Consider the following 11,397-nt stretch of genomic DNA (forward strand, 5'->3'; position numbering starts at 1 on the left):
ATTTTGTTAGAACAGGCCACACCCCTCCCAGTGCCCACCAGCACTGTCAGTGGCCAACTGAAGGTGTGGATGTGCTTCCTGTTCGGGTGGGGGAGGCACCCAGGAGACACCCCTTCATGAGGGTGACCACTTGATCTCATGAACTGAGCAGGGTGGGTTGCAATCAGCCCTGCAGTGTCCGTGGCTGAAAAGGTCCGGAGAGGGCCTTAAGGCGCAGCTGAGCAGAGGACAGGGAGTCACTTCCAAAGGGCTGGGACGCCCAAATGTTCCTCGAAACAGGAGGGAGCTATCAAATGGCAACGACACCCTAAGCCCCTGGCTCTGCAGGAGCCCCGGCAGGCGCCAGCCCAGACCCTCAAGTATCCGTGTGGGAGCAGCAGTGACGGGCCAGTGGGGGGACCTGCTCCTGACTGTCACCCTCTAATGGAGAGTTCCAGAGACTTCTGGGGGCCAGGAAGAAGGTGGCTCTGCGCCGGGCCGGCAAGCACAGGGCCACTAGTTCAAAACCTAGGGCTGCCCCCATGCACCAGTAGCGATCCTGACTATGGGGAGCCCCCCACCCGAGAAGGCCCCAGGGCAAGTGTGGGGTCCTGAGCCAGAGGAGGGAATCCTGATCATCCTCAAGGGTGGGGGGCCCAGAAAGGGTAAAACTCAAGGGCTCAGGGGCCGGAGTGATGGTACAATGGCCATCGCTTGCTTTGCACACGGCTGACCTGGATTTGATCCCCGGCATCCGATATGGTCCCCAGAGCTAGGAGTAACCCCTGAGCATCAATTTTGTGCGGCTCCAAAACAAACAAAAACCATCTAAGAACCAAAAAATAAAAAAACCCCTCATGGGCTCCAAGTACCACCCCAGCTGGTGTGTGTGGGGCCGGGCTCAGAGCCCTGAGGCCAGGAACCCCTGCCCGCCCCCGACAGCCCAGTCCTTGCTATCTGCTCCAGCCGCACAGGCTGCCTGAACAGCCCCCACAACCCCCCAAACCTCTGCCCGGCTTGTGGCCCAGAAAGCTGGCTCCTGGATTACCCCCGGGTGTCCCTCACATCAGGTGACCCACTGGGTGTGTGGAACTTGCTCTCGCCAACCCCCTCGCCCGGTGCTTGTGCCACTCCCAGCCGTGCTGAGGGACCATGTGGGACTGGGGCTGGAGCCCGGGGTTCTTGGCCTTTGCTTTGGTCCATGAACTTGCCCCGGCCCTGCGATCATACCCGCTTTCGGGTCTAACAGGTGGTCCTCCTGGAAAGGGCCCTGGGCACCTGTTGGAATGAGGAATCTGTTTCCTGGGGGGCTGGCACTGTCACCCCCCCCACTTGGGGCAGGAGCCCAGATTTCGTTTCATTTTGAGCCACACCCAGTGGTACTCGGGGCTTACTCCTGGCAGGGCTCGGGGGAACCTGTGGGTGCCCAGGATCAAACCCAAGCCAGCCGCCTGCAAGGCAAGTGCTCTCCCACTGTCTTGTGGTTTGGGCTCTGGGCACCCAATTTTCTGGGCAGCTGAGGACCACAGCTGACCGGACACTCGGAGCAGAGAGGGGACACAGGGCCGGTTTATTCTGTGGGGGTGGGGGTGGGGGGGCGCCCCTCAGCTCTTGGAGTAACGTCTCTGCAGCGAGTCCCGGTAGAAGCGGAAGATGTGGTGGGTGGCCGCCTGGGCCGCGGCCAGACACTGCTGGAGCTGTGGGGGGTCGGGGGGAGACTGGTCAGTGGGGGCCCCGCACTGCACCCCGAAGCCTGCCCAGCCCCAGCAGCTCCCTGAGCCCAGCCATATTCCCACTCGGACCCGGGTGCGGAAGGGGTGCTTCCCGGCACACTGTGTCCCCACTCTGGGGCCTTGCTCTAAGAGGGGAGATCTGGGTGGCAGTGGCCCGACGCCTGCAAGAGCCCCCAGGCCCGAGTGCTCCAGAACCTTCCATCTTGTGGGTAGAATTTTAGTCAAGGCTCTGAGACTTTCAAATCATTCTGGTTTCTGTGGTTCTGGTTCTGGAACCTGGGCCTCACCCCTGCAAAGGCAAGGGCTCCTCCAGTGAGCTCTATCCCGGGCCCCCTGGTTTCCCCAAACCTGGACTGACACAGCTTGTCAGACTCACAGGTGCTCCAGGCTGCAAATGCTCCTAGAGGTGCAAATATAGCCCAAACAGGCAAACTGATTTTTAATTTTAATTTTTGAGGGCACGGTGGGGGCAGGGCTTCAGGGACCACCAATAAGGCTCTCCTGGAAAATTCCCACAAAGGTTTCTGTGGCTCCCCTCCCCCCTCCATTTCCTGAAGAGACCCCAGGAAGGGGCTCCCCTCCCCCTCTGGATGCTCTGTCCTCATCCCCCATCCCATGCAGGGCTGGTACCTCGGCATCAGTGTAGAGGCCCTTGGTGCTGGACATGAGCAGCTTCCGATCCACGCTGTCCAGGGCGAAGGTCAGGACTGCACGGGCCTCCTGGGGATGAGGGGCACTGGGTGGGGACGGGGCTGGACTCCCCCTAGTTAGTTCCCCTGGGACGCGGCGTGGCTCCCAGTGGCCAAATCCACTGAGGAATGGGAGGGATCTGGGCCCATCTGCCCTTTGGCTGAAGGCAGTATGTAAGAGTGGATTGAGGGGCTGGATTGACAGCACAGCAGGAAGGGCGTTTGCCTTACATGTGGCCGACCTGGGCTCGATCCCCGGCATCCCATATGGTATCCTGAGGACCACCAGGAATCATTCCTGAGTGCAGGGCCAGGAGTAACCCCTGAGCAATGCCGGGTGTGGCCCCAAAAGTGCCCCCACCAAAAAGAAAGTGGATGGAGCCCATGGGAACTTGCTGCACTTGCGTCCCCCACTTCCTGCCCCCTGCCTCCACCCCCCCACACCCAATGCCAGCCACAGGGCTCTGGTGGGTTCCTCCTGTCCCCCTTCCCCCATGCTGCTTCCCTGCTTGTCATACCCCAGAGGCTTTCCCCAATCCCCCTCCCCTTCCTTCTTTCCTCCCTTCTGTTTCTTGGGCTGTCCTGGGCCATGCTCAGGGGATACACAGGACTGGGTCCTGGGGCGCCCCAGGAAGATTATGTGATGCCGAGGATCAAATCTGAGGTTCCTGGGCCAGAGCCGTAGCACAGCGGGAGGGGTGCCAGCCTTGCACATGGCCAACCAGGGTTGCACACGGCGCCCCATGGATACTCTGAGCCCTCCCAGAGTGATCCCTGAGCACAGAGCCAGGAGTCAGCTCTCAGAATCTCTGGGTATGGCCCCAAAACAAAACAAATCTGAGGGGCTGGGGCGATAGCACAGTGGGTAGGGCATTTGCCTTGCATGTGGCTGACCCGTGTTTGATTCCCAGAATCCCATAGGGTCCCCTGAGCACCGTCAGTAGTAATTCCTGAGTGCATGAGCCAGGAATAACCCCTGTGCAATGCCGGGGGTGACCCAAAATGCAAAACAACAACAACAACAAACCAAATCTGAGGCTCCCATGCTGAGCCCTCTGACCTTCTCACTGGCCCCTTTCTGCCCATTCCTCCCCACTTTTTCCCCTGGTTTTTGGATCACACATGGCAATGCTCAGGGGTTACTCACTTAGGAATTAAATCACTCCTGACGGTGCTCAGGGGACCATATGGAATACCAGGGATCTAACCTGGGCCAGCCGTGTGCAAGACAAATGCCTTCCCTGCTATACTATTGTTCCAGCCTGTCCTCCTGGTTTTAGAGCCACATTCTGCAGTGCTCAGGGAGGAGGTGGGAATTGAATTGGACCAGCTGAGTGCAAAGCCAGTGCCTGCCCCCGCACGATCTCTCCAGCCCCACTTCCGCTGCTCTGGTTCCTTCAGCTCCTCCATGACCACAGTCCCCATTTCGGGGCATTAAATGCCCTACCTGGGCTTTGCTCTCCTGGCTGGTCTGCGTGTGCACCCGGCAAATATGTCCTAACACTGAGCCCGGGACGGTGCAGCCAAAGCCAGCATGGGAACTGCATGCTGGGCTCCTGTACCTCTAACTGGGGGGTTCTGGGGGGAGGTGTGTCATACCTGGCAGGGCTTGGGGGAGCAGACCAATGTCTTACTTGCTGCACGATCCCTCCAGCCTCTCAGTGGCGGAGCCAGGGGGCAGAGGTCACAGGGGAGACCCTTTCACACCTACCTGCTCTTGCCGGGCTGTGGGGTCCAGCACGAGGGTCCCATCAGACTTCAGGGCACAGGTGACCCCACAGAAGAGGGCCCTCATGGGCACCCCCGCATCCACCAAGGCCATGCAGGTGGCATTCAGGCAGCAGGCCAGGAGCTGAGCGCGACGGGAAAGGTTAAGAAGCGGTGGGCACAGGGGCTGGAGAGATAGGGACAGTGGGGATGGCACCTGTCATACATATGGCTGACCCCGCTTCAATCCCTGGCACCCCATATGGTCCCCCAAGCACCGCCAGGAGTGATTCCTGAACAGAGAGCTGGGAGTAATACCTGAGTACTCTAGGTGCAAGCCCAAAACAAAAAGAAGTGGTAGGTTACAGCAGGCGACCCCCAGCACCCTCATATCGCCACACCCTGCCCTGTGCAGGCCTGGCTCACCGAGCACAGGGAGAGAGGCACTGCCAGGGGGAGCTCAGGGATGTGAGATGACTTGACTAATAGGGGACATGTATATGGCCAATGACGAGAGGCAATCTGGGAGGACTTCCTGGAGAAGGCAACCTTGGCTGGGGTGAAAGGATACAGAGCCAGCGTCACTGATGACCTGCAGCACTACAGTGATGGAGGTTCGGGGATGCAGGGCCCCCAGGACCACAGCTTCACATGTGTTCCTGATGAGTCTCTCCCGGCTCTTCTCCGCTACACCTGGGGAAAATGCGGGTGGTTGGCCCAGGTCCCCTCTCTTTGGGGCCCTTCCCTTTGCCCCACCCGCACCCTGAGAGAGGGTCTAGAGCCCTGGCAGGAGGGAGACAGGATTCCTGGTCACCCAGTAGCACCAGCCTAAGCGTCCCTGGGCAGGAAGAACCCTCCCCCTCTTTGGCTGCCCATTCCCACCCCACGGGGCCCAGTCCCCAGACGTGAAGCAAGGGGTGCAGAGACTAAGGGCGAAAAAACAGGCTCATGGAAAGGGAGATGCAGCCAGGAAGAGAAGGGGATGGGTCAGAGAGGCAGGGACAGGAAGAGAGAGGGAGAGAGGGGGAGAGAGAAGAGGAGAGAGGGAGAGAATAAGAGAAAGAGAAAGAGAGAGAAGAGAGAGAGAGAGAAGGAGAGAGGGAGAGAGGAGGAGAAAGAGGGAGAAAAAGAGAGGGAGAGAGAATGAGAGAGAAAGAGAGGGAAAGAGGGAGAGAATGAGAGAGGGAGAGCGGGAGAAAAAGAGAGGGGGGAGAGAGAGAAGGAGAGAGAGGCAGAGAGAGAAAAGGAGAGAAGGAGAGAGAATGAGAGAGAGGGAGAGAAAAGAAGGGAGAGGGAGAGATAGAATGAGAGGGAGAGAAGAAGGAAGGGAGGGAGACAGAGAATGAGAAGGAGAGGAAGGGAGAGAGAGAGAGAGAAGGGAGGGAGAGAGGGACAAGGAGAAAGAGAGGGGGCACGACAGGGAGAGCGGGGCAAGGGGTAGCCCGGGAGAGGAGTAAGCGCGGGGTGGTCGGGAAGGCGGCCGTGGTCCTTACCAGGGAGTCCAATCTTGGGCCTCAGGATCACCTCGAGCGTGGCCTTGTTGAAGATCTCCTTGCTGACCTTGACCTCAGCTGGCCCGTACACCCCCGCCAGGACAGAGGTGTCCCCTGCAGTGGTGTGGGGGGAACCTTAGCACACAGGCCTGCCTCACCCCCTTGCAGTCCAGTCCCGCTGGCCAGGACCACAAGCGGCCACTTCACCTCTCTCTGCCTGTTTTCACACCTGCCCAACGGGGAGGGTCACAGCTCTGCCCTGCAGGGGCGTGGGGAGGCCAGAGCACCCCAAGCCTGGGTGTCTCCCTGGCACATCACCCAGCTCCCTTCCCTCAGTTCCCAATCACCGAGCCCCGGGATGTGACTCGGTGGCTGAGCACTCACTTTGCATGCATGAGGTCCCAGGCTTCATCCCTGAAACCACATGGCCCGCTGAGCACCAGACCAGGAGTAGCCCCTGGACACAGCCAGGTGTGCCCCTTCCCCCAAACCCAAACCAAACAAAAGAAATAAATAGATTTTACAGCAAGATTCCTACACGTCCATGCCCAAGGAAATGAAAAAAGGCCAAGTGGAGTTACTGGACAGCGGGGAGGGTATTTACTTCCCTTGCATGCCACTGACCCGGATCTGATCTCAGTACCCCACATGGTACCCTGAGCCCACCTGGAGTGGTCCTTGAGCACCTCTGGGTATGACGCCCAAACAAATTTTTTTTTTTTTGCTTTTTTTTGGGTCATACCCAGCAATGCACAGGGGTCACTCCTGGCTCATGCACTCAGGAATCACCCCTGACGGTGCTCAGGGGACCATATGGGATGCTGGGATTTGAACCTAGGTCGGCCACGTGCAAGGCAAATGCCCTACCCGCTGTGCTATCACTCCAACCCCAACAAAATTTTTTTTTAAATTATTTTTCTCTTTTTTTCTCTTTTTTCTTTCTCTTTCACACCTGGCGATGCACAGCTGGCTCATGCACTCAGGAATTACTCCTAGCGGTGCTCAGGGGACCATATGGGATGCTGGGAATCGAACCCGGGTTGGCTGCGTATAAGGCAAACGCCCTACCCGCTGTGCTATTGCTCCAGCCCCCCAAACAAAATTATTAAAGCTTCAACTGACATTAACCATCACTGTTGCTTTTTTTTTGGGGGGGGGGTCTCTTTTGGGGACCACACCCTGTGGTCCTGACTCTGTACTTGGGAATTACTCCTGAAACTAGGGAGACCCTATGGGATGGCCAGGGATTGAACCAGGGTTGGCCGCCTGCAAGGCAAGCGCCCTCCTGGCTGTACTCTGACCCCTAGGTGTTCCTGTTTCTGTTCATTTTCTATTTTGGGGGTTCTTCCAAAGGAGAATCACGGCTCTGCCACCAAGTCTGGAGTCCAGCCCTTATCTCTCTGCTTGACACTGACACACTCTTTAGCGCTGATAGAGAAACCAGCCTGAGGGGTCTAGAGCACTTAGGTCGGGTGTTTGCTGTGAACGCAGCCAACCAGGGTTTCATCCGCGGCATCTCATTCAGTCCATAAGCACCACCACGAGTAATTCCTGAGTGTGGAGCCACAAGTCACCCCTAAGCATCACCCAGTGTGACCCCAAAAAACAAACAAACACACCAAAACCCAGTCCCAGGGGTGGCGCTGCTCTGCCAGGGCCCTGCTGAGTCTAGAATATAGCGGGCTGGGCATAGGCAGATGGCCTGCGGCCAGAGGGGTGGACATAGCTCACAAATGGGGGGTCCTGTGTCCCCCCCAAACTGCAATGGCAGACTGGGTAGGGGCAGGGGTCTTAGGACACAGCTCCCTGAACCAACCTCACCTCACCATATCCGGAGGCCACTGTGTACCCCGCCTTTTTGGCAGGGGTTGGGGGTGGTACTAAGTTACACTTGACAGTGCTCAGGGGACCGTGCAGTGCCTGGGAGTGAGCCCAGAGCTCCAGCATGCGAAGGCTGAACTAAGCCTGTTATTTCTTAGGCCCTGAGCAACAGTTTGGGGGGGTCTCCAAGGACTCCCCTGGTTCTGGGTCCTGTAGTTGGGGGTTCTAGAAGACAGGACTATCATTTTCCTGAAGATTGCAGCTCCTTTAGGCAATTGGATTCTGCAAAAAGCTAAGCCAGGGGCTGGAATGATAGCATAGCGGGTAGGGTGTTTGCCTTGCACGCGGCCGACCCGGGTTCGATTCCCAGCATCCCATAGGGTCCCCTGAGCACCGCCAGGGGTGATTCCTGAGTGCAGAGCCAGGAGTAACCCCTGTGCATCGCCAGGTGTGACCCAAAAAGGGGGAAAAAAAAAAAAGAACTAAGCTGGAGTCAGAGTACAGCAGCTGGGGAGCTTCCTCGCACACAGCTGACCCCGGTTTGATCCCTGGCACTACGGAGGGCCCCGATTCCCACCGGGAATGATCGCTGAGCAGAGCCAGGAATAAGCCCTGACACTCTTGGATATAAGCCCTGAGCACTGCTGGGTGTGTTTTCCCTCCAGCCCTCCAAATAAGACGAGTGGGGTTGGGAGGGTGGAATTTCCCCTGAGGTGGGCTTGAAGTGTTACCACACAACAAGGGAATCCCCTTTCTGGGAACCCCATTCACCTCATCCAAGGAGATGGGGCAGAGGCTCTTGGCTCCTGGGCATAAAGATCCTGAAGGAGGGGGGGCTGGAGCAATAGCATAGTGGGTAGGGCATTTGCGTTGCACGCGGCCGACCCGGGTTCAATTCCCAGCATCCCATATGGTCCCCTGAGCACCACCAGGGGTAATTCCTGAGTGCATGAGCCAGGAGTAACCCCTGGGCAACGCTGGGTGTGATCCAAAAGCAAAAAAAAAAAAAAAAAAAAAAAGTTCCTTAAAAAAAAAAAAGAACCTGAAGGGAAGTGATAGGGTAGACCCCAGGGAACAGGGCCTTACCCCACGAACTCGAGGATCCCTGGCCTCACATCCAGGGTGTGGCTCTCTCAGACTCCATGTCCATCTCTAGCTCTCCCAAAAGCTTGGGTGCTCCACAGAGGAATATTTGCCTGAGACACGGCATTGTAGCACTGTCGTCCCGTTGTTCATTGATTTGTTCGAGCGGGCACCAGTAACGTCTCCCTTGTGAGACTTGTTACTGTTTTTGGCATATTGAATACACCACAGTAGCTTGCCAGGCTCTGCCGTGCGGGCAGGATACTCTCAGTAGCTTGCCAGGCTCTGTGAGAAGGACGAAAGAATCAAACCCGGGTCGGCCTCGTGCAAGGCAAATGCCCCACCTGCTGTGCTATCGCTCCAGTCCAATTACTAGGTTAGCTAGCAAAACTATTTCAAGGAAATTCTGGATTTCGGTTTGCTTTTTCATAAAGTTCACAGTCTAAACATCCATGTGCTTCTTTTGCTTTAAATTTGCTTTTTATAATTCAGAGAAATATGATGCCAAAATTATATATATCTGGGGCTGGAGTGATAGCACAGCGGGTAGAGCGTTTGCCTTGCATGCGGCCAACCCGGGTTTGATTTCCAGCATCCCATATGGTCCCCTGAGCACCGCCAGGGGTAATTCCTGAGTGCAGAGCCAGAAGTGACCCCTGTGCATCGCCAGGTGTGACCCCCCCTCAAAAAAAAAAGCAAAAAAAATTATATATATCTAACTTCTTTACAGTATATTACATATCTATCTATTTATTTTGCTTTTTAGGTCACACTCCTGGCTCTGTCCTCAGAAACCACTCCTGGTGGTGTTCAGAGGACCATATAGGATATTGGGGATGAAACCGAGCATCAATCAGCAGCATGAATGGAACTACGTTTTTTAATTAGGTTCAGGAGACAGTTATCCAAAAGGTAACACTGGAGCAATATGACAGCGGGAGGGTATTTGCCTTGCATGAGGTGGACCTGGGTTTTATACCCGGCATCTCATATAGTCCCCAGAGCACCACCAGGAATGATTCCTGATGACAGAGTCAGGAGTAAACTCTGAGCACTGCCAGGTGTAGCCCGGGAGAAAAAAGAAAGGTAAACCCTGCCCCAAATCCTAGGGATATTCTCAGATGGAGAGAGGTGTGCCCCAGCCAACCTTACTGGTGAGAGGGGTCAGTACCTTCAAGCTCCCAGTCTGGGAACTACTTGAGGACACTCTACCACCAACCCATGGCATGTTCATACAGACATGCCTCTACATGGGCTGTAGGTTACAGGGGCAGAATTGGCAGAATCAAGAGAGATGGGGTTGCTGGAGCGATAGCACAGCGGATAGGGCGTTTGCCTTGCACACGGCCAAGCTGGGTTCGATTCCCGGCATCCCATATGGTCCCCCGAGCACAGCCAGGAGTAATTCCTGAGTGCCTGAGCCAGGAGTAACCCCTGTGTATAGATGCACGGTGTGACTCAAAAAAAAAAAAAAAGAGTGATGGGGCTAAAGAGAGAGTACATTGGATAAAGCACTTGCTCTGGACCTGGTCAACCTAGATCCCCGACATCCCATGTGGTCCCTGAGCACTGCCAAGAGTGATCCCTAAGGGCAGAACCAGGAGTAACCCCTGTGAATCGCCAAGTGTAGCTCCAAAATAAAAAATCCGAAAACCCAAACAAAATAATCTAATGAGAGGCCACCCAGCGACAGTACAGCAGGGAGGGCGTTTGCTTTGTATGCGGCAGATCAGGGTTCGATCCCCAGAATCCCATACAGTCCCCTGAGCACCGCCAAGAGTAATTTCTGAGTGCAGAGTCAGGAGTAACCCCTGAGCATTGCTGGGTGTGCCCCACTCCCCCTTAAAAAGAATCTAATGGAGGGAGGCTGCTACCCTATCCTGGCGTATGCGTTCTTTTAGTTTGTTTTGGGATTGTACCTGGCGGTGCTCAGGGGAACGTATGTGGTGCCAGCGATGGAACTCGGTGCAGCATGCCTTAACCTTTCTTTTCCCCCCAGCGCCTGGAGTCTTCGTTCTCACGGGCGAGTCTGTAACTCTCACTGCGAGAAGCATTTACTACGGCGGCGGGGATTTCAGCTTCCTAGCTGGGAATAGGCTGGGTGTAACTTGAAATATTTACCCCGGCAAGACGTCCTGCGTCACTTCAGCAGGGCAATTACCGGCGAGGCTCAGAGGAGAGGCCACTCTTTCGCACAGTCCCCTATTGACGTGGGTGAGGTTCTTACCTTGCAGGAAAGAGGCCGAGCCATCCGGTCGGGACAACAAATTCTGTTCGCAGGCAAAGTGCCGAAGGCTGCAACCCGGGCCCCTGGGACCAGCCTGGGCTTCAGACTCAGCACGCACCTTGGAGTCAGACAGCACTTCCATCGCCTCCAGCTTCACGTGCAGGTAGAGCCGTTTCCGTCCATGAAAGGCGCGCTTGCGCACACGCGGCGTGCCCAGAGCGCAGGCGCCAACTAGGCACGCCCCCTGCCTCCCCCCTCCCGCGGCCAAACTCCTCGCCGCACGTGGCTCCGCGTTTACTAACAACCTGGCCCCGCCCACCCCGCCTTGAAATTTCAGGAAAGCCATTGGACAGAAGTAAACAGGGGGCGGGCCTTGGCGCGGGTTCTTCCTACCCGAGGTCCCCAAGTCCTAAAAGGCCGAGGCCCCGATGAGGTCGTCCTGTTCGTTGCCTGTTATAAAGACAACTCCGATGAGGCAATCAGAGAAATGTTGGGAAAGCTATCTTTTTAAAAGTACAGCTACCTAAAAAATTAAAAAAGTAATAAAAATGTAAAAAATGTACACCTACCTACGCTCCTTAAGGATAGAAGGAATGGTGTCCTGTGTCTTCTTGGCAGAGTGACTCGCATTTGAATCAGGCGCACGAAGGGGCAGCCCTTGGTGA

General features: G+C 56.2%; 1 protein-coding gene across 1 annotated transcript; it reads right to left on the reverse strand.

Moving 5' to 3' along the window:
* Positions 1–1,526: 1,526 nt before the first annotated feature.
* Positions 1,527–10,948, reverse strand: EXOSC5 (exosome component 5). The gene is made up of 6 exons (XM_004620708.2): positions 10,733–10,948; positions 5,602–5,715; positions 4,680–4,801; positions 4,113–4,253; positions 2,343–2,432; positions 1,527–1,676 (listed from the first exon to the last, which is right to left on the reverse strand). The coding sequence occupies exons 1-6, from the start codon at positions 10,872–10,874 to the stop codon at positions 1,584–1,586; spliced, it is 702 nt and encodes a 233-aa protein (XP_004620765.2). The 5' UTR covers positions 10,875–10,948; the 3' UTR covers positions 1,527–1,583.
* Positions 10,949–11,397: the final 449 nt, after the last annotated feature.

This window comes from Sorex araneus, chromosome 8 (genome assembly GCF_027595985.1).
Source record: "Sorex araneus isolate mSorAra2 chromosome 8, mSorAra2.pri, whole genome shotgun sequence".
Lineage (NCBI taxonomy): Eukaryota > Metazoa > Chordata > Mammalia > Eulipotyphla > Soricidae > Sorex > Sorex araneus.

What these genes read in the sequence shown, in the direction of transcription:
- EXOSC5 (XM_004620708.2), bottom strand. Translation starts at nt 10,874, where the DNA reads ATGGAAGTGCTGTCTGACTCCAAGGTGCGTGCTGAGTCTGAAGCCCAG. An exon ending in CCACAGCCCGGCAAGAGCAG is followed by an intron (nt 2,433 to 4,112) that starts GTAGGTGTGAAA and finishes CCTCATCCCCAG; the next exon opens with GAGGCCCGTGCAGTCCTGAC. An exon ending in GCCTCTACACTGATGCCGAG is followed by an intron (nt 1,677 to 2,342) that starts GTACCAGCCCTG and finishes GACCCCCCACAG; the next exon opens with CTCCAGCAGTGTCTGGCCGC.